Source organism: Triturus cristatus, chromosome 7 (genome assembly GCF_964204655.1).
Source record: "Triturus cristatus chromosome 7, aTriCri1.1, whole genome shotgun sequence".
NCBI lineage: Eukaryota > Metazoa > Chordata > Amphibia > Caudata > Salamandridae > Triturus > Triturus cristatus.
This window is the reverse complement of record NC_140590.1, coordinates 1,348,953,096-1,348,976,586: the sequence shown is the minus strand read 5'-3', so window position 1 is coordinate 1,348,976,586 and position 23,491 is coordinate 1,348,953,096. Positions and strand designations below refer to the sequence as shown.

Here is a 23,491-nt window from a genome sequence, read left to right as displayed (position 1 = left end):
TCACTCTAGGAGCAACATGTTCTCTTCCCTTCAAAAGGGGCAATGCTTTTTGCAGTTATGGGGTCTGGAAAAAATAACAGTCCATGAACAGTGCTAATAAATCGAAAAATATCCATCTGGTACAAAGGCCAATTGGGCTGTAAGGGTTATGGTCAGATGATGATTACCAAACTTCAGGAATTATCGAAGGACAATATATTGTAATAATATGTTTTAAGCAGATGTATGCACCAAGGGGCATTGTTTTTACTTGCATTTACCCTCTAACTGGACGTCGGTTTTGGTCTCTCGGCTAGTTCTTTTTTTGTTCCTGAATATGACTGAAGCCACATCTCAAGGATAAGAATAATCAGTTTACTGTGATGTTACAGTGAGTGGGCAGTTTGGTAGAATCTCAAAAACTCGATGATTTTGATTTCTGTGCATGCTTTACTGCAAATACTGCATGGCAGCCATCTAGGAAGGATCTTACCTGGGAGTGCAACAAGTTGACTCTCTCAGTGGCCTCCAGAAGCTCCTGTTCAGCCAGCTTCCTTCCTCTCTCGGCCTGCTCCAAGGCAGCTCTCAGCTCCTCCACCTCAGCCAGCAGGAGATTGTTGCGTCGCTCATGAGCGGCAGCCTGCTCTTTCAGGTCGTCGTTGTGCCGCAGCGTGTCATCCAACTCTATTTGCAAGTCCTGAAGTCAAAATTCACAAATGCTGTCAGAAACCAACATTTGGTGAAAATTGCTCTGAAGGAAAGCTAGCCCCCAACGCTTTGGATAAAGGCAGCCACATAAAAAGGCTTTCAGATTTAAGTCGCATTTTACATCACATCATACGAAATGCTTCTAAAAATGTATAGGAAATCCCATCGCCAATTATTACCTGTTACTTTTATATACAGGAAAAAAAAGTTGGAGGGGTATCACTTCCTCATAAAAAGGGCAGAGTGTGTGCCTCTAGTGGAGGGCTTCAAGCTCAGTTTTCAAGAGGAGTACCTATTTTGGGTTGAAAACTGAGCACAAAACGGGCTTAAAGTGCTTTTTATATATAAGAGCAGGCTGAGGTCCTTACGGCTCAGGAACCTCGACCCTCACATGATTAGAAAAAGCACAAAGCTGGTAGACGTCTCTTAAGGCAGGCGCACCAAAGGCTACTGAATAATGCATTACGGACTGAAGAAGCTTTTTAGGTCTTGCTTGATAGCTCAACAGAAAAATAAACAATAAAACAACAGCACCATTGGGTTAGGGGCTTTAGGTTAGCCCCTTCTGCTATTTGCTTATTTTCTATGCCCACCACTATTTGGAAAAGCCCAAGACATCTTGTATATGTTTACATTTTCTGCCGCATTGGAGCATGTTCAATGTGATGGATTCAATTTCCGTCCAAGCGTACTGCAAAGTGCTCTTATAAACGTAGCTTTATTAAAAATACTGGAATGGATTTTTGCTAAATCCTAGGGCACTCCGCTTAAGGATCCATTCCATGTGTAACACCACAGGCCGAGAGACAGCTCTGTACAAGCCATGTACCCTGCACCATAGTGCTAGAGTCTACTTCACAGACTAGTGTCATGGAGCACCTCCGATCTGGCAGCCCTAGGAGCACTAGCAGTCCTCTAGCTCCATGTTGTGTTGGTGTGGGTGGTGAAGATGAGGGTGATGGAAACCTCTACTGGTGGTTCCTCCAGGCTACCAAGGGTGGAACAACCCTCTTCACCATCACTGTCTCTCTAATGGCACATCACTGCCTCTCCTCTGTTACATGTCCCCCCTCCCCCAACGTTTAAGTACTCTGTAGTGAATTAGGTTGGGTCTACAGAAACCATGTTGCTATAATAACACATCTTAGTTTATATAATAAATGGCTTGAAACTTCATTCTTGAAAGTGTACAGAAGAAAAGGTGCTCAGGAGGAAGTATCTGGAAAGGACTCACCTTGATCTGCACTTGAAGGTTGCGTACGAGTTTCATGGATTCAGCTGCCTGGCGGTTGGCATGGCTCAGCTGGATTTCCAGCTCATTCAGGTCTCCCTCCATTTTCTTCTTGAGCCTGATGGCCTCATTTCTGGCTTTAGCCTCTGCATCAAGTGTTGCCTGCATGGACTCCATAGCCCGCTGGTGGTTGCGCCTGGACATGGAAGGGGTAGGTTTGATTGACTCTCTCAGGCAAAGTATATGTGTGTTTGAAGTTGGATGTATGAGTGGAGGCAGGGCAGCTCTACAGCGAGTCAGGCTGGCCTATTGGGAAATTGTAGGCCTTTGGAACAAGCATTTGTCTGAAAAAGCACACATAGTTGTACAAGGGGCACCAATATTCAAGGCAGCACCTGATATGCGATTACCCGATCCCACTGTACTGGCCTTTCAGGGCTACGAAACTCTTGGAACATTTTCTGATTACTGCGGTTGGTTGCACACCCTTTTGGCGCATTTCAGGGAAAAACCACAAGAGTGATCAGACATAGAGTCATATTTATTGTGGCCAATCATGGGCATCAATTAACAGTAGCCAGGGCTACTGCTGTCTTGATCTTGGTGTCCTTGGGACTGTCATTACCAACCACAGTCTTTAGGTCATGTAGGCAATTACATAAATGGTAGTGAATAGTTTTTTAAGAACCCTTTTTGCTTTCTTTATTGTCTAATACTTTAACTTTCCTGAGCTCTTTAGTAACAAACTGGAGGCTGATAAGGGGCTATAGGTGGGAAAATGGACTAATTCTATTATCTCTAGGAAATTGCTACCCATGGCATTTTGGTTAAACAAACTCAATGAAGGCAATTCCTTTCAAATGAACTTATTGCATATAGTAAAACAGTAGATAGTACACTTTGCTCTCTGCGTTAACGTTTCAATTAGTATTCAAATGCAAAGATTAAAGAGAAGCAATTCAATAATAGTGCACTTCTATAAACCAAGAGAATCAATTGTATCTTGTTTTCCATGACTATATCTGCTTATTCATTTTTAGGCTCTCCTTACAAAGATTGCTAGTAGTACTGAATCACCAGCAGGCAAGTTTGTTAACACAATGATAGTGCAGGCTTGAATCTAACCACCCCTGCTAGTTTAGGAGTACAATTATTTTCTTTACAAACAATATATCACAGCAGACATAACTTATTGCACTGTTTAAACTCATTGTAGTTACCCCACACAGAGCCTCACAATAGTAGGTTCATGTCCATCTTACTTCACGTTATCAAATACAAAAACCCGTCACTATTATGCCTCTTCATTAAATAACCTTGTTGAAAAGCAACCCCCAGAAGGGAAAATCCAAGAGGAGGCAAGACAGGGAGGAACAAGGAAAGAGTAGGAAAAAGGAAAGATGGAATGGTGGTGGAATACAGGAAGAGGAGAGATGCACACCATTGAAGGGCCAGTTTTGATATGAAGCAATCACTTAGGAACCACCTATTAATCCCCGGTACATCAACCATTTTTGCACAATTCCTTTTGCAATCTGAAAGAACTGAGACATTTTGAAAAATGGAGACAGTCACCCTGCGTCTCTGTTAACTCCATGTACTTATGCATGCTACTCTTATCCCCTCCAAATTAATTGGCATTCTTCAGCAGCTTGTTTCTTGCAGGGTTCTTGCTGGGGGCCACACAACTAGTTAGCATGGAGGAGTCTTGTTTGTTATCGGAATTAGCCAGCTAGGAATGGCCATGCACCACCACCCACAGATCTCCAATGAGTACTCCACACAAAATAATGCAATCATGCATTATTGGCTTTAGACAGACAGTGGTGAATGCCATGATTGTACTGGAAAATAAGCTGGATGAGACGGAGAACAGTCAAGAGGCATCAAAATCCAATTCTCCTGAGTCCCCTTACACATCAGTTACAAAGGAAATGTGTTCCTTCCTTTTTCCAAGACCACCAGCTGCTCCCACAGAGCAGCGGTGTCGATGAGGTGAAAAAAGTCCTCCCATCAAGGGCTACTGGACTGAATAGAGTCCTATTGGTGCCCTGTCATTGTTTTTCTGCTGGATCCAGATCTCTGTGAGTCTATACTGTGTAAAGCAGCTTCCCTTATAGTATCCTCTTTGGGTTAGAGGAAACAGAGTGCTTCACTTCTCAGACTTCGGCTAAAAGACTCAATAAAGGCACCCGCAGTTTTAGGTAATAGATAAAGAACTTTGTGACATGTGTGCTAAAGTCTCATTGTGGAACCCTCAAAAGTTTGGCATGAAAACAAGCCATATGTTTTCTGTCAGCTGGAGGTGGCTCAATCCTTCTTGGACAATCTTAAGCCATCAATCTGATTTAACTGTGAGACATTGTTTTTGTTGTGACCTGTATGGACTGAGTTTAGTCCACCTAGGGGAATTAAATGCAAATGTTAGAGCACTTTACATTTTGTTGTTGCTATCATGAGCATTTCCGGTGCCGACACTTTCTACCTATTCTTAAAGCTTATGGGTTTTGATAATGTAGACTGGCATTTAATTTTTTGAGAATAGTGTATGAGCCGGCTCTTTGCCATTCCGTGGGTGGGTATTTAGAAAGTACTCAGCGCTGGCACAACGTAATACATTTTTCGACCCTTTTTTAGCTTTGTATTGTAACCTGTTTTCTGATGGCTAGGTTATGTTACGACTGTGTATCGCTATATATGTATTTTTCCTGATTTTATGAGGTATCTTTTTACTGTTGTTCTTTTATGATTATTGTTCAATAATTGAATTAAGAGATATGATGATGATGAACGCTTTGGGCATTTTCTGTCGTCTCAAATCAATCTCTGAATATTTACAAACAGCACCAGTTCTACGGCCACAGAACACACATACCTCAGATTTTCAATCTCCTCATCCTTCTCTGCCAATTTCCTGTCCACTTCTGCTTTGATCTGAGACAGCTCAAGTTGAATTCTTAGGGTCTTGCTTTCCTCGTGTTCCAGTGCACCCTGGAGCAAGAAAAACAGGATGTGAAGTATTGTGTAAAATTTAAAGATATATCTCAGGAAATATATTTTTAGTCTTATGAGATCAATAAAATGAATACTACTGAGCTGGAGAATAGGAACAACCTGCTCCGTGAAACTTCAAAATCTCTGGTTTTCAAGTCTCTCTAATCTCTTAATGTTGCTTAGGGAAATGCATTTAATGTTGTCTTGACTTTTCCCACAAATCAGTTTCTTCGGTGTAGCCACACCACTCCTCTGGACACACTGTCAGCTTACAAAAGGATCAGTCAATCTCATAATTCTCAGGAAAGTGTTCTAGAATCATCTGTTTAGGCAAACCTTTCATTCTATGGGCTCATACTAACTACCACTCACCCCATTCTAACAGTAGGCTGCCTGAAATCCCCCATAACACTGCAACCCCTTCAGAAGTTGTATATCGGAATCCTCTTGTGCTCCTTCCGCCTCTCTGTAGTGTCAATGCCTTAATTTTCTTGACGTCTTCTTTTGTAAAGCACAACAACACCACCCTTGTGACCTTTGCGTGACATTATATCAGAATGCAACACTAAAAATAGTGTTACACTTTGCGTGGATCTAATTGCTATGAAATTATCCAGAAACTCACAACTCAGTATCTGCACAAGGCTCCTTCCTCACCCTACAAGCAACTTTAGCATGTCTAATCCCCAGGGTGGATTTACCTCTGCTTCCTCCAGTGCAGCCTGAATATCGCTCTTCTCACTTTCCAGTGCTTTCTTCACTTTTTCAAGCTCGTGGATGGTCTTGCTGCTGTTGCTGATCTGATCCGTGAGATCCGCAATCTCCTCTGTAGACACCAAAGAAAGTCATGAGATTGGACAAATGTCCTGAAGTAGAGGGACTAGTCGACCCCAAAACATGAGTGGAAGGAACATATGAATTGTTATTTCTTTAGTTTCTCCAGTGTGCTTATCAGGGCAATGATATGAGATGAATGAGGATAACCTTGATGTATCTCCAATACTACACTCAAACTGGGTGATTGGAGTAGGAAAGTTTAGCGTGATACGCAAGGGCAGGTTGAGATTACATAAGGTTTAGCAGAACAATGTAGCTCTCATTATGAGAATGGCAAACTAACAAGCAGTGGTTGGGAATCAGTTATAAACTAGCATTGGTAAAGCCAGTTGGTCTGGCATTGACAATCCTGGAACTTTTTTTATTTATTTCTTTTTTCGCAGACATGCAATAGACATTAATTGTGTAAATGTAAGAAAAGTAAACGTACTGCCGTGTAAAGGTGGCATACTTAAGTTGAAAATAAAGAAATAATGATCCATTACAAAAATAAACAAGAAAAAAAAGAAATGCAAGCAGAGAAGGGTCTAGCAGGTCTAGTCAGGAATTAGGCTAATTTCTAGGCAGATATGTACAATGCAGGAGCACAATATTGTCACTCATCATGAAGAGAATCAATGGCTCAAGTGGGCTGGCCCATTGCTCTATGCAGTAGGCTGTGGTGGGTAAAAACTGAATGACAGTTGAACAGACCAATTGTGAAAAAGAGATAACCGAAATCCCCCTAGCATGTGTGTGTATGTTTGCTTTTTATTATGATTTTAGTTTGGAAAACATGGAGCTGATGAAAAGCTAACGCTGTCTCCAGGCCAGACCTGAAAAACAACAATCACACAGCATTCACTGTTTTCCTTTGTTTGCTTTCCTCTTGGGGGTATGGCCATACACAGCAAGCTGTAGCAGATCCTGGCCAATGCGGCGAACCTGCAGGCTCTGGTGGTTGGATGGATTATGTTTCTGAGACAAGTGTGATTTGTTTGTTTTGATTATCTGTTGATTGGTTCTTCAGTAACTGCTAATCTTTGTACTTTTTTGTATTGAGCAATCATTCTCAAATTTTAGTCAGTATACCTCACTTTAAAATGTTGCATAAAAAAGTAGCATGCCATGGTGAAGGAATGAAAATTAGGGAAGCTGAAAACATCTTGCTGTTCAGTTTACCCATACCTTCTTTCCGATACCAAGAAGGGTAAACAGACATAATATCGAATTCAAAATATCGACAGGACAGAATATCGAGTTTTTAATATAGAATGGACAGAATATCGAATTGCCAAAATATAGTGGTGAAGAATATCGAAAATCAGGTAAGAAATAAAATATCGATTTAAATAATATAGAAGTAAGTAATATCGACAGTCATAATATAGTTGTTAAAAATATCGATTTTTTTTATAGTGTTTTAAGTGTTAGTATATGTGTTAAATGTATGTATGGAATGTATGTTTGAATATTTTTAAAGTAATGAATTTTATGTTATTTAATTTTTGTGTAATTTAATTCCGTAGCGGGTTGTGGGTTTATAGGGGATTAGGGTGGGAAGTAATTTAATTATAGTACATTAAATAAAAAAAATTAGGAATTATTAATTATTTTTAATTTAATTTTGCGTTTTACTTCTGTAGCGGGTTGTGGGTTTATAGGGGAATAGGGTGGGAAGTAATTTAATTGTTATTAGGTCATTATTAATTGGTATTGAAAATTAATTGTTTGTTGATTAATTATTAATTAGTAAATAATTTGTATTAATTGGTAATTAATTAGTATTAATTGTTTAATTGATTATTGTTAATTGTATTAATTGATTATTTGTAGCGGGTTGTGGGTTTATAGGGGAATATGGTGGGAATTAATTTAATTGTAAATAATTAATTATTGAAATAATTTTTGTATATTGCTAATTAATTTATTCTTAATTAATTATTAATTGGTATTAATTTTATTTGTGAAATTTTGGTATTGGAAATTAATTGGTTGTTAATTAATTATTAATAGGTTATTAATAAAAAATATTGGTATTTATAATAAAGTCATTATTAAATATTGTTTGCTTGGTAATTAATTTTAATATTTTTATTTGGTATTAATAATTTAGTTATTTTTAATAAAATATTAAATTATTATTTTCCCTACTATTGCACTCACTGGAGTGGGAATAGTAATTTTTACCCCTACGCTATCCAACGCTTTCCCTACTATTGCACTCACTGGAGTGGGAATAATAATTTTTACCCCTACGGTATCCAACGCTTACCCTAGAGTTGCACTCACTGGAGTGGGAATAGTAAATTTTACCTTCCCGCTATCCAACCCTTTCCCTACTGTTGCACTCTCTGGAGTGGGAATAGTAATTTTTACCCCTACGCTATCCAACGCTTTCCCTACTGTTGCACTCTTTGGAGTGGGAATAGTAATTTTTACCCCTACGCTATCCAACGCTTTCCCTACTGTTGCACTCTTTGGAGTGGGAATAGTAATTTTTACCCTCCCGCTATCAAACGCTTTCCCTACTGTTGCACTCTCTGAAGTGGGAATAGTAATTTTTACCCTCCCGCTATACAACGCTTTCCCTACTGTTGCACTCTCTGGAGTGGGAATAGTAATTTTTAGCCCTACTCTATCCAACACTTTCCCTACTGTTGCACTCTTTGGAGTGGGAATAGTAATTTTTACCCCTACGCTATCCAATGCTTTCCCTACTGTTGAACTCACTGGAGTGGGAATAGTAAATTTTACCCTCCCGCTATCCAACACTGTCCTACTGTTGCACTCTCTGGAGTGTGAATATTAATTTTTACCCCTACGCTATCCAATGCTTTCCCTATTATTGCACTGTCTGGAGTGGGAATAGTAATTTTTACCCTCCCGCTATCCAACGTTTTCCCTACTATTGAACTTACTGGAGTGGTCATAGTAAATTTTACCCGCCCGCTATCCTACGCAAAAAATATTGCATTTTTTAAATTAATATTACGTTAATATGTATGTATTTTTTTTTTTTTGCTTACATTAATTATTTATTAATTTTAAAGTAATTTAAGTATTTTTAAGTATGTTTCAGTTAATTACATGTTTTATTTCATTAATTTTACATTAATTTTAAGACATTTACAATAATTCGATATCGTGACTAACTATATTCTTTACAACAATATTTAGGATTCTATATTTTTGTACTTACCTGTTTGGAGATAGGGCTTCGATATTTTGGCATTCTATATTTTTACTTCGATATTTTGGCAATTCGATATTCTTCTTCTTGATATTTCGTCAGTGATCCACCAAGAAGTACAAGAACAGTGGAATTTGAGGAGCTGCATTGAAGACGATGGAGTGGCAGGGAGCCAATAACAGCTGATATAGACTTTCTGCTCCAACATTCCACTGTTAGTCTTCCTGATTCTCCATGTTTAACTTAGAACGTTCTAGCCTAAGTCATTGGATAGTTGTAATAGTTTTATAGCCTTCATGCAAGTTGTTAAAGTCCCTCTCCCTCATTATAGACACGGACCTTTGGCTGAAGCCCATTACTCGAGAGAGTGCTTTTAACAAGCGGAACAACCCTCGGGTGCAGGTTATAATGCTATATTCTAAGCCCAACAGCCACGGCCCATGCAGCTAAGAGCGGTGGGGCCGGGTTGGGGGGTGGGGATTCCGACGGATGAAGACGAGGCAAAATTATTTCTTTATTTAATTTTCCCTCGTCATCTTCTGTTGAAATCCCCCCCAACCTGCCCCCCCGCACTCTAAACCAGGTAGTCAAAATTGTTGTACAATACCTTGGAGGTTTTTGTTCTCTCGCTTGAGTGTTTCCAGGTTATCCAAAGACTCCTCGTAGGCATTCTTAAGCTTGAAGAGCTCCGTGCTGAGGCTTCTAGATTCCTTTTGAGAAGATTCTAGCTCTGTTTGGGTCTCCTCATATTTCTGTTTCCATTCTGCCAAAATTCTATCAAAGTTGCGTTGTTTTTTGTCAAGTGCAGCTGCGGCAGAGTTGGCTCTCTCCAGGTCAATGACAAGGTCTTCGATCTCGGTCTGCATGCGGTGTTTCGTCTTCTCCAGTGAGGAACATTTGGCATTGGCTGACTCTACTGCTTCCTCTGCCTCTTGCAGCCTAGCAGCCAGTTTCTTCCTGTAAAGAGCGACAAGCTTTTTAAATGCCATTTTTTGTGACAATCGTATATCCATGTAAGACCCTTGTCCTGTAGCATTCGAAACGATTTAACCCAAGTCATCTAGAAATTGATTAACTGACTGTGAAAGCCAGAAAAACTACAAAACACATTGTGAAACTGAAACCACTGTGTTGAAGTCAGGGTAGAAATAAGAACCACAGATGAGATGAACTGTAGGTGCAGCAGAAGGCAAGTTTAGTGTTGCACCTCAGCCACAGCTTCACAACAAACTGTCTAGCAGCTTACAAATATACATGAGGGTCTGCCAGAACCTAGTCTCTCCAACAATATCCAGTAAACTCTCCGATAATTCTCTCAGCTTCATAAAATCAAGCTGAGGCCACTAATGGTCCAACCTTATCTTCTCCTTTGTTTTGACTGCCCCGAAATGACCTTTACGTGCTATATCTATCAGTCTTCTTCTTAAGGTGGAACGAAGAATCAATCTAGATGCCCTAAACTACAGAACATTCTTCAGACAGTTTATCTCTTACCAGCCAGAAGGGCTTAAACCCCTCCTTGAAATCAACTGTCTTATGTCCATCTGGAGATAAGTTTACTGTTGCATCTCAGATGCAGCTTCACAACCAGCTCTCATTCACCAGCGCATATCTTCAACACAAAGATGCCATTCCACAGTAGAACACTGACATTATTCGACTTCCTTCACCCTAAGGTGAAAGAAGCCACTACACACATTTCTCAAAGGGTGCAAAATTGATTTTTGTGATGTCATTTTAAGTTTATTGTGAAACAAAAAAGGTTGCATGCTTTGTCTATGTAATATGTTCAATTGTATATCATACTGGAGATTTTACTCCATCTCTCACTGCCTTAGATTAGCATGATGTTTATAAATGCTGTGAATTTAATTAACCTATTACCTTTTCCTATTAGCTCATCATGTGCCATTGCCATGTGCTAAAGCTAAGAGCATACAGGTTGTCCACGCTGGTCGCCATATTGAGCATTTGCTGACTTACTTGGCATCCTCTAATTCTTCAGTCCTCTGTATGGCATCGGTTTCATATTTGTTTCTCCACTGTGCCACCTCAGCGTTGGCTTTGGACAGGCTCCTCTGCAGTTCAGCCTTGGCCTCCTGTTCCTCTTCATACTGCTCTCTCAAAAGATCACAGTCATGGCGGGAGGCCTGCAGTGCATGTGCTAGCGCACTCTTTGACTGAAAGGCAAGGCAGAAGGTACAAGGTTGAAGTAATGTCAGATCTTTGACTGCTCAAATACCTCTTTCCCCAGGCCGAAACCAGAGGTTTTCTATAAGTTGTACTACACTGAAAACTGTTTGAAATGAGAAGTTGCACCAGGTCTCGATGAACAGACTTTAAATCATATAAGTAAATTGCACTGTTATCCAAAAGAACTAAGAGTCGTGTTGGTCTAAAAGGGAATTTGGGTAATTTGTAATAGGCTGACGCCGATGAAATGCAAGTTAATGGCTCTGCTGTGGATATACTGGTCTGTAAGAGGCCCTGGTCCAGTGAGAAATCTCTGGATTTTCTTATAGGTCAATCCTCCCTCTATGGGTACCCATTAGAGAATAAACATGATAGCTAATTATTTTATGGTATCAGAATTCCGCTTCATACAGAGGTCTTTTAAGCTGAACAAGGTCCAGCTTCTCTTAACTTTCCTGCATGTGTGCCTTTTACCTTTCAGTTTAGTTTCCAACAGGACCTTTGTCCTTCCTATGTAAATTAAAAGCTCATTGTTGTTTGCACATTGCTTCCTCTAAGGAACAAATGTATCCTCTGATTCAGTGATGGCTTTTGTGTGGAGTAGAAAGGGATGGTAATGGAATGGGAGGTAAGACGAGGTGGGACAGGAGAAAGGGAGAGCGTGCAGTTTAGGAATATTTTCCTGACAAAATTTCCTAAGGGATTGGCAAACTCTGTCCAGTGTCGAATATTTCAGCATTGCCAGCCAATGAAAGTTGGAATTAGATGGTAGTAGATTACCTTTGTTTCCTCTTCAAGCTGTCTCTTCAGCTCCTCGATGCTTTGAGTGAAAGAGGCTTTGCCGCGACTGAGCTGGTTGATAAAGGATTCCTTTTCCTCTACTAGCCGACTCAACTCGCCTATTTAGTAAATTGCAAAAAGAGTGTTACTTGCTGTCAGAGATCCATTTGCTACGGTACAGACATGAACTTCAATTATGAAACCAATTAAATGACTTACTAGTAGGATCTGCAGTAATAATAACTCTTTTTATTATGTAGCTCTTATTGTTGCAGTTTTGCTGTTTTTTTAGCTCAAAATATTTTCAAGTAACAACATGTTAAACATAGAAATTAAAATACAATAATAATGTATAATACATTAGACATATGAGAAATAATACGAGAAAAGGGTACAGAGTATAGCAAAAGTTATAAAATATTTAACAAACAGACAATATTGCAATATACCTCTCCTAAAGTTATCTACAGGAGACCATAATGATATATTCCTCAAACCTAAATTAGATTACAAATCAATAGCTAGATTAGTCTTCCTTGTTGTTAAATTAACCCACTCCCATTAAATAATTCAGTCGACAATTTAAAACAAGCATTGGCATTGCCAATAGGTCTCGCTTTTGGGACCTTATAAGTATTTAGTTATGCAGCACAATATCCTTGGTACAACAACATCAACTGTTGCATGGCGAAACACTTATAAGGTCCCAAAGGCGAGACCTATTGGCTATGCCAATGTTTGTTTGTTTTCACAAATTAAGCATTGCTTCAAGTACACATCTACACACAACAAGCAAGGCTGAGTCCTAGAGAGGAAACAAAGAACCAATCCATGCTTACAGCCTGAATGGAAGCAAACACACCCGGCGTCAGCGCTCTACCTACAGAGTTAAAATACTATGTCCAGTACAACAGACGCTGGGGTTCGAGGCCTTTGAAGTGAAGGACGGCCTTGGTGCGAACAAAACAAAACTGTGAAACCGGAAGGCAGGACAAAATCTTGCAAGTGTAAGGAGAGGCGCACAAAAAAAGATGGGACGGAAGGAAGAACGGGTGACAGGAGGAAAAGAAGAAGGAATAAGGGAAGGATTGCAGGTGAGGTAAGAAGGAAGGCAGGTGAGGGAAGAAGGAAGAGGGAATATAGAAAAGACAGACGGAAGAAAGGATAGACAGAAGGAAGGAAAGAGTGAAGGATGGAATAATGGAAGAGAGGCAGGAAAGAAAGGTGGGAAGCAAGGGAGCAGGGAAAGGAGAAAGAATGGAAAGTCCGGGATCCTGGGGCAAAGGATGGAGCAGACGGGGGATACTATGGAGGGACAAATAGAATGAGGGAAGGAACAACAGGGAGCATGAGAAGGAAAGGGAGGGGTCTAAAAAAGGTAGGGCAGAAGGAAACATGGAAGATTGAACGGAAAAGGGAAGGTATGGCGGAGCAGACCGAGGGAGGGGGAAAGAAGGAAGGTGGACGGACAGAGAAAGAACCTAGTGATGGAAAGAGAAAGGGGGCAAAGAGGAAAGGATTAAAAGGAATGAGAAAATAATGGGGCAAGAGAAAGAATGAAAAAGAAAAGGACGAGGGAATTAAGACGGCGAAGGTGAAATAACAAAGAAACAAAGCGCAGGGGTGAAGATGCAGTTAGGTACGGGGAGAGAAGGATGAAAGATAGGAAGAACTAGGGGCATATTCACGAAGAGCCGTCCAGACACAGCTAAAAAAAATACAAGAAGTATTACATTTGTAAAAGCTTATTTGTACTTTTGTTACCACACAGGTGGGTGAGTGTTACAGTAGACACCAGCTTCATGTGAGATGTATTACATTCTTCTGTATCAAATTGCACCTTTGTCAACAAACACTTAAGAAAGACTGTGTATTTGAACTTTGTGGTACACATAGAGAGGATGCATTGATGAACATGTTAAAAAGACCACTTTGTTTCCACAGTATTTGTAGAATCTTTAATATGGCTGCCTATACCTAAACGGTGATGGATATACGCCGCGGTTCATGGCAGATTACTGTGCATATTACACTACACAGGTAGTTCTCTTTGTGTTATTGGGTATGCGGACACCGTGAAAGGACCATGGCCAGGATGGGAACGGGAGTGGGGGTCAAAGGGCCCCCCCATAAAAAACATCAAATAAAAAAAGCAGCAATAACCCGGGAAGCCAGCACTAGACAGTACGTCAGCAGCAGCAGATAGAGAGGCTATAGGGGTCAGCTGACAGAAACGCAGAAGTGGGGCGGCTGACAAGCAAGGCAGGGAAGCAGCAGACAGAAGTGAGGCGGTGAACCAGGTGACAAGTGAAGTAAGGGGGCAGCGCACTGAAGTGAGGGAGGAGGAGGACGGCTCACAGAAGCGAGGTACAACAGACACAATCACAAAATAGGGCGGTAAAAAGTCAAGAGAGAGCATCACAGAGCGGAAGAACACTGAGGGAGAAGCTGGACCCACATGCACTCATTGAATTCTTAAGAAAAAGAATCAAGAGAGCGACGCAGGTGGAGAAAAGCAGGAGGACGATAGAGAGCAACACAAAGAATGGAGAGAAGCACATGAGAGAGATCTAAAAACACTTTCAATCTCGCGGAAGGCTTAAGCAAAAAGAAAATAGCAAGCACGGTAAGACGAAACCTAAAAAAAGGACGTGAGTGGTGCGCGCGCGCGTGGCGATAAAAGTGAAAGCAGGCTGGCGAGTGGTGTGCGATGTGCGTGCGCCATGACGAGAGAGGAAAGCCAGATGGCCCTCTGCTCGTCATTGTGTGCGTAACCGCACGCTCTAGGCCTGACAGCTTTTGGTAGGACTTTTAAAAGCCCACACACTGAATGTCTCGCAGAGCAGCGCATGCGCTGGCTCAGCAAGACCTAAAAAGGAATAATAGATTTAAATCTAATAATGATAAGCTTATCAAATAATTTGATGACCAAAATGTAGGCTTATGAATCAGATGTGAATGCGATCAATCGTCTTCTATAGAAATAAAATTACTTATTGTATCCCACAGAAAACTCTAAAAAGTAGAAAAATCATATCAGCTAATGTTCCTAATTCTTAATCACATTTCCAACATTCGGATGATTTTGGCAGTTTGGCTTGAAACATTTAAGACTCCATAACATGTAATGAATGACAAAGTAGTTTGTTTGCAAGATAGATGCTGGAAACAACTCTTATGTTTCCAAATATGAAATAGATCTTCAACAATAATCAAAAAATGAGTCTCCTCTGCCCATTTACGATGTAATAAACAATTACCTCTGCAATAATGAAATTGAAGCATTATGCACTTTTGATAACACATGACCCGTAAACATGAAGAAAACCAATTTAATGAAGATCGGATGTGGGTAAGAAACTTTTGATATGACATTGAGGGAGTAGCTTTCAGCCATAAATGAAACATGAATAGTAATTTGGAAGAAGAGTAAGCTAATTAAGTCATCAGAGAAATTCTCCTCAAAATACCAATCTTGCAAAAATAAATAGATTGACTAGACTTTTTGAACAAACATACATCCTGGAATTGGTTTCGGGGCATCACCCCTCATCAGCCAGGCTAGCTTGAGTCCAGTGGCACAGTGAGGACGGGAGCCACATTTGGGCATACACTTCCCATTAAGGGCGACAAATGCAAAAGGAACAATTGATTGACGGAATGCTGAACAATGCAAACATTCACCCACAGTCACAAAGATCTGGGTTTAATCCATCGTTCCTTTGCTCACCATGCCACCCCAGTTTTGACCCAGCCAAATCAGTCTTGACCCTGTTTCTCATGGGAACAGTCCAGCCTGAACTGCCAGCTAGGTCTTTACTGGACCAGACAAATCCAGGGGCATCAAGACAGCTGCACTACCCTGATCAACCCCGCACCTGATACTGTCAGTAACAGCAGTGAGTGCTGTCTCTGTGGTGAGGCCACTTCTAAACCCATTCTGTGAAGGGTCAAGAATGCCGCATTTGTCAATCAGTTTCACTAATTTTTGTTTAAGATATTTTTATTAATATTTTAGCAGGTGTGTGGGCAGTAGCGAAATAGGGTGAACATTTTTCATATCATATGGGTCTACATTGAGGTTTTTCTGTAGAGGTATAACTGTGGCTTCCTTTCAGGAATGAGGAAAAATACTGGTGTCTAAGGTTTGGCTGCTCACACCCTATAGTGTATCTGCAATGTGATCGGGAGCCAGCTGCAGAATTTTGGGTGAAATGAGGTCCTGACTTGAGATTCATGAGTAGCTCCTTAGTTTTGTGTCTGAAATAGGGGGAAAGGCAGAAAAACGAGGGGGAATGGCGGAGAGAGCAGATACTTTCACAGACAGACTGCCTTCCGCAAAGGGTTACATTAAGAATATATATACACAAACCTGGGAATGTGTCAAAATGCTATGCCCTCCCTGGGGAGGTGCAATAAGGAAAAACATCTTTATTTTCTCCTCATTGTATTGCCTTTATAAGTGTGCAGCATTCTGCAGCACATTTAGAACGAGGAAAAAGCCTCAGAGGGTTGTTTGTGTGCAGGAAGGTGACAAAAACTACCCTGCCTACAACGAAGGCACCCTTGCACCATGGCACAAGGGTGCCTGCGTTAGCGCTATGCGGCACATTGTGAGCCAACGTAAGCAGAGGACAGGAATGTGCCATATAATGTTAAATATGGGTATTCCTGCCCTCTCACTTTCACACATTCAGGTGTCTTGCTGCTTTGCATAAATGTATGATCAATCCAGCCCTCAGTTCAAGCGGACATTTTGTTGTAGACTTATCAGCTGTCGTTTACCCTTGGGAGAGAAGTCTCCTTTCTTGCTTCAGGTTGGGCTTAATTCGCTGCATCCTTTCTTTCCCTAAAGGGCAGTACAGCTATTATTCAATTGTTGTTGTCCATGTGATGAGGGTTCACCCAATCACTTTTGCACTTCATCTTATTTTAGTAAATTTATAAAGCTTTTTCCTTAATCCTGTTTATTAATCCTTTTGAATACTCCTTGTGTAGGCCAGCCTTACCTAGGGGCATACTATCAAGCACGGCGTTAAAATTATCACCGCTTTAGCGGCAGAAAACTGCCGCTAAAGCGGCGATAATGGGCTTGATAATATGCCCCTGAGAATTCCAATAGAAGCCCATGTGGACACCAGAACATGGGCTTCTATTGGAATTCTCAAAGGCATATTATCAAGCCCATTATCGCCGCTTTAGCTGCAGTTTTCTGCCGCTAATGCGGCGATAATTTTAACGCCGTTTCTTGATAATATGCCCCTAGTTTGCTTACGTTTTGCAGTCAAAGGTCTTACGCCACATACAACTCAAGCTCCATGGCTGCTGAGTGGAAGCCCTAATCATTGGCACTCACCATTCTCAGTCTGCAGTCTCGCTCTGTGCAGGGAGACATCAGCGAGCTGACGTTGTAATTCATCCACCTTGCACTTGGCTTCGCTTAGCTGGTCCTCGTATGTTCTGCACAGCTTTTCAGCATTCGCCTGTGGGGAAAATAAAATGCTGCAATAGCGTAGGGTACACTATATACATAGTACATGGGAAAAAATAACATCTGAGGGAAACATAAGGAATTAAACTTCTGAACTTTTCATATATTCTTGACTCTTTTTAAGGTTACCTTCCGCTAATTCTTTTCTGGGGGCAAAATATTATGCAACTTATATATTTACAAGAATGTTAGTCAGGCACAAAGAGGATTTTATAATCAATGCAGTGGCTACCAATTTACATTGGGAGAAAATAGTGGGAATGCTATGTTCATTGAGGGTGTGGGGAGGTGTCAGATCTCATAAGAGATGGAGCCTCGAGCTGTCATGATGCCCCTCTCCACACACAATAATATTTAATAAATGGCTTACTACTCTCAGCAAATCAGTATGTATGGTTGTTCTGTGTAGAAGTTCTAAACAAAGGACGTTAACCAAAGCACATGGGGCTGCATTTGTGCAGTGAGATAAAATGTTACTCACTGCGGCTTGTTTGTATGGTCCCATACCCTTGTAAATCCTCACCTTGTTTTTGGTCAGCTGTTCAATGTTTGATGAGAAATCATCGAGCTCCATTTTCATCTCGCTCTTCTCTTTCTCCAGTTTCTGCTTCACTCTCTGCAGGCTGTCGATCTGCTCCCCCAGTTCAGCCACAGAGTCGGCGTGCTTCTTGCGCAGACCGGCAGCCGTGGCCTCGTGATGCAACGTGGCCTCCTCCAGGTCCCGCCGCATCTTCAGGAACTCCGCCTCACGCTTCTTGTTCATCTCGATCTGCAGTGAGGTGGCACCTCCAGCCTCCTCGAGGCGCTCGCTAAGCTCCTCCAGCTCCCGCGCCACCTCTGTGCGCTGCTTCTCCACCTTGGCCCTGGCTGCCCTCTCTGCCTCCAGCTCCTCCTCCAGCTCTTCAATTCGTGCCTATACAGAGGAGAGGGCAAGAAGAAACAGAGGAAGTCTAGGTATGGATTAAAGATCTAACTCTCACTGGACACAGCCATGGACTTCACTCAAGTTAGTGTGGCAACACTACACAAGTGAGAAGGATGATCATACATAGATAATGGCAACAGAAGCATGGTTACTACAGTCCTCAATATTACATTGCTTTGTATGTTTTCTGTGCTATTGCTATGTGTTCGTGTGGTTAACTTACCTGGAGTTCTTTGATTTTCTTCTGTAACTGGCCACTTAGAACTTGCTCATCTTCAATCCTGGAATTTAACTGGCTTATCTCAAAGTCTTTCCTGTGAAAGAAACAAACACGTTCAGATTTAAAGGCCAGATGCCATGTCGACCTTTAAGACAAGGGGCATAGGTTCAGCAATCCCACTTTCATTCGAATCCAGTACCAAAAACCATCTTGATGGCATAAATTCTGCTTAAATAAAACAAGTAATGTAATCTAAAAAACGAAAATCCAAGGAAAGTAGAAGTGATGCAGGTCATTTCAAGGAAACTACCAGCTTTTTAGGGAATTTAAATAGATCTTTAAAGCCCCTTAAATGTCCCCTCTTTCGATAGGCAGACAGGCAGGCTTGAGCCGTGGTTTCTGGTGCTCAGCGCCATTACCTAATTCTCAACACCAGCACTTATGAGAGTTCACCACTTGTTGTGCTGCTAGTTTACTTTTGAGATGAGCACAACAGTTGTTTAATAATTCAATATACATCAAAAATTAATAATACTTGGCGCCCATGCCATTCTTATAGCTTTGGGAACCCTGGAGTAGACTGAATTGTCTCACTTGGGGGATTGGGATGGCTGGTGGTTATGTTGTTACAGTCATTGGCAGCGCTGACCAGGTGCAAACTGCAGTGGCCTTGTAAGAGGGGCCCCACCCTTACCTTTTTTCTTTTTTTTTACAAGTTAAGCACTGGATAGATGGACAGACAAACAGGCAGACTGATAGATTGATAGATAGATGGATAGATGGATAGATGGATAGATAGATAGATAGATAGATAGATAGATAGATAGATAGATAGATAGATAGATAGATAGATAGATAGATAGATAGATAGAAGATATGCCTTGCCATTAAAAATAAATGTGGCCCATTAACATGTTACTTAGAGCAAATGTACAATAAACAATTATACAGGCAGCCATTACTATTGTAAAAAGGTTCAAATTCCCTTTTATTAACACTCTACAGGGAAACTAACAGAAGAAAATCATTGTTTACTATCTACCAGGTTGCATGTTACAGTGACTGCACAGTTAAACACCTTGCATCCTGGATTTGGTTACATTCCTCTTTTAAAACAAATGCATATGAAAAAAACTCCATAGCATGAACCACATATGCAAGACGTGCAGAGCGTCATATCATATTTTTACAGTTATTGAAGGGGCAGCGTCTCGATCCACTCGAGGCCCATTAAAGTTGCTATAGAGTAGTGAACCATCAACTAAATTCCATCAAACACCTTCAATTAAAGACTTTATAAAGATTTCAGTAAATATTTCACTAAGACATCAAGGCATTATACAACTGGACGAGAACACCTAATTCCATGAATCCCAAATTTGATGTTCGCTCTGATAGCTTACTTTTTGAGCTTTTCCTCTAGCTGCTGTTTATCATTTTCAAGGTCCATGACTGATTCCTGGGTTAGTTTTAGATCTCCTTCAAGTTTGCGTTTGGCCCGCTCCAAGTCCATTCTTATCTTCTTTTCCTGTTCCAAGGAACCTTCCAGCTACATAGAGAATATGAGACAGGAATTTCTAGTTAGCTTTTATGGAAAGTGGTAACTCCATAGAAACATGGAACATAATTTAGAGTGTGTCGTGTGGTTTACACCATCACAAACATGACAGATTATATCTCCTCTGCCTTATTATAAGTAAATTATATCCTTTGCAGGGGCGGCTCCTCCACTAGGGCGGAGGAGCACCGCCCACTGCTTTCTCGCAGTGCGAGAAGCAGAAACATAAAATGGTAATAACTACTATTTTATGTTTCTGCTTCTCGCACTGCGAGAAGGTAGAAGGGTTTGGTTGCAGGCAGGCAGGTAGGCGGGGTTGCAGGCCTGGTCAGGGGAGGAGTGGTGTGCCTACTCCTGAGGACGCAATGACTATTTTGGTGGCCCTCTGGGGCAGCCCAAAACAGTCATGCACACTCTGCCCTTTCTCCATGCAGGCTACAATGCAGCCTACATGGAGAAAATGGCCTACCCGTAAGCCCTTGGCTGGGAGGCGTCCCCAACCAATCACAACGCTGCCATTGCAGCGTTGTGATTGGCTTAGAGGAGGGGGGAGAGGCTGCCTGCTTCCTGTTGCTGCGGATAGAATATCCGTCAGGTTTGTGGCGATGAACCTGTTCACCAAACTCTAAATCAGGCCAATAGATTTGGAAGCAACTTTTGTTGTAGTCATTTGGTATTGTGTCATTACACTCAGCACTTTATTGAGAAGGAGAGAGCATGAAGATACAGTGGAAGTAAATGAAAAGAAATAAGCACAGAGCTGATGAGTGCCACTTGAACTATCCGATCTAACCATCTACTGCTTTCTCCATGCTCAGACCCTAAATGTTTTTACACTGCACCCCTGCCTTCTGAGGCCTTATAATGAACATCAAATAGGCCAGCTGTCCCATTAGGTAAGTGCTTTGAAGTATTTCCAAATATACAACATCATTTATTATCTAGTTTACCAGTTATGCATGTTATTGGTATTTATTACCATGAATATGTATTTGCCTTCTTGTTTACAGCCTCCATATATCTATGTAGAGCCTTTTTCAATAAATGTTTTTAATGCATATAATTCCTCTTCTAGGTCATCAAATATCTGTTAAGTTGAACACATCCTCATACTTGTTCCTTGACTGCTCTGCCTCTAGCCTTCCCCCAATTAGAGGCTACTTTACAAATGACTAAACTCAGCCTGCCGATACTGGCCCAGGTTTTCAATCCCACCTGAATAATGATTTGCATGTCAAACATTCACCATGTGGCTTAGCATTTTGAATCCTGTGTGTTAGGAAATGCTTTACTAAAGTCTAGTAATATTTATCAAACTGCTTTCCCTTTGACTTACTTCTAGATTTTCTAAAGAAGCTGTGTCTTGAGTGGAACATATTCTTTCCCCACCGTATAGGTTTCAGAGGCCTTTCCCTAGGGACGAGCCAATTTATGGAGTTGCTAAACTAAAGTATTTTCAGGTATTTTGTCTAAAATCAGTTAGTATTAAGCTGTTACTCTCTTCAGTAAGTGCCTCATTTCCTAATTATAACCTTTAGGCCACATGTACGAAATCATGGGCTTGTGATTCCCTAATAACAATTTTTTTTTGATTCGCTATTAGGAAATCACAAACTGCGATGTACAACAGTGTGTTTTACACTCTTTGCGAATCCCAGTGGGTCGCAAATTGACCTACCTCATTAATATTCATGAGGTAGTTCTCAATTTCCGACCCATTGGGAATTGCTAAAAACACAGGGATGGTGGCCTGCTGGGGACACCAGACCACCATGTCTGTGTTTGCGTTTGAATAAAGCTTTTTTTTTTTTAATGCAGCTTGTTTTCTTTAAAGGAAAACGGGATGCGTTTCAAAAATAAAAATGAAAAGTTTATTTTCATTTTTTAAGAGTAGGCAGTGCTCCGTGGGACCACAGCCTGCTCCTAAAAACGTTTTCGCGTACATTCACAAAGGGGGAGGGATCCCTGAATGGGTTACCACCAACTTCAAGTTGGTGGTAAAATGCAAATGTTTGCCACCGCATTTTGGTCCCAAAACATTCTACATACCACTGCGATTCGCTATTAGGAAGGGATGCCCTAAACATGCCCCTTCCTAATACCGAATCGCAAACCTATTTTGCGATTCAGTATTAAGTTACCGAATCGCAAAATAGGGTTTGTACATTGAAAAAGGCTTTTTTGCGATTCTGCTAATCTAGCCGTTTGCAAGGTCAAAAAAGCTACGTACATCTGGCCCTTTGTCCCTGGTTACTGGTGGGGCTAATAATTCAGACTCCTCTGGAAACACCTGTTTGTACAGATGTGTGAGTCGTGCAGAGGCTAACACATCTGGTAATTACTTGGTGCAATAACATCTGCAACCCTACAATTGTTCCCAGGTACATATGACAGGTCAAACTGGTCAATGTAGCCTGTTAAATACGGGGACATGCATGTTCTGGTGCAGAAAACCCTAAAACCTGCTTGCTTTGTTCCCAGTGAGAGGCGAAACTTGCAATACGCAACATTATCATACACATTAAATTCTAAAGCCCGGGTATCGGATTTCAATGGGTGCGATAAATATTGCAATCAGGGACTCTTAAGCAGTCTTAGTTGTTGTTAATGTTTATTCATGCTTACTATAAATGACATAATAACCTAATTCATCATTTTGTGGCGTCCTCTGCCACTTTTTTATTTATGAAGCACAGTAATGTTACCACCTGCGCCATTTTTTTTACTCACGTCATCTACTTGCTGCTCCAGCTTTGCTTTGGCCTTGGTTAAGGTGTTAACTTTGTCTTCCTCAGCCTGCAAGTCGTCAAGTGCCTGCTGGTGGGATTCTTGCAGCGCTTTCTTTTCCCTGGTCAATTTCACAATGATCTCGTCAAGGGCAGCCATTTCTTCCACAAGGTTTTTAACCTAAAAAAGCAATAAGAGAGAAATGTCACACTTCTTGCCAGGTGTCTTTATTACATTTGGGAGGATTGTCCTAAATTTTTGTTTTCAAATCTAACATCAAAAACTGAAACAGCTTCGGGAGAAATGCCATTAAGAGGAATCTAGAGCATTTTATAAATTATCAGTGGTAACCCTGAAGAAAATGATCCATTTATGCTTCCAACTTCTTAATAAACGGAGTATAATTTTGTGTGGTTTTGCTACAAGAGTGGCTATCTTCTCCAAAATAATTAGACTCCTTCTGGATAACTGTTATGGTCTATTGCAGCTGATGCAAAAGATATTCAAAAGAAAGGGAGACTGAACCTCCTAAAATAAGGGGAATTCGAAACTGAGATTATTGAATAGTATCATCTATTAAAACAAATGTAGATTTGGAGAGATTCCTAGATCATTACCGGAGAACCCACTGGATGCCTTAGCCACCCCATGAATTGTCCTAAAGGCCCCTGTGCTC

General features: G+C 41.0%; 1 protein-coding gene across 2 annotated transcripts in view; it reads right to left on the bottom strand.

Moving 5' to 3' along the window:
- MYH7B (myosin heavy chain 7B) overlaps positions 1-23,491 on the bottom strand; it is a 127,355-nt gene that overhangs the window by 14,681 nt on the left and 89,183 nt on the right. For both annotated transcript variants that reach the window (XM_085619011.1, XM_085619012.1), the window contains 12 exons: positions 22,819-22,995; positions 19,934-20,079; positions 18,534-18,624; positions 17,909-18,298; positions 17,251-17,377; positions 11,895-12,013; positions 10,905-11,101; positions 9,529-9,878; positions 5,614-5,738; positions 4,794-4,909; positions 1,922-2,114; positions 473-676 (listed from right to left, as the gene is read on the bottom strand). In XM_085619011.1, coding sequence (XP_085475137.1) covers positions 473-676; positions 1,922-2,114; positions 4,794-4,909; positions 5,614-5,738; positions 9,529-9,878; positions 10,905-11,101; positions 11,895-12,013; positions 17,251-17,377; positions 17,909-18,298; positions 18,534-18,624; positions 19,934-20,079; positions 22,819-22,995 — 2,235 coding nt within the window. The remainder of the gene's footprint in view (positions 1-472; positions 677-1,921; positions 2,115-4,793; positions 4,910-5,613; positions 5,739-9,528; positions 9,879-10,904; positions 11,102-11,894; positions 12,014-17,250; positions 17,378-17,908; positions 18,299-18,533; positions 18,625-19,933; positions 20,080-22,818; positions 22,996-23,491) is intronic.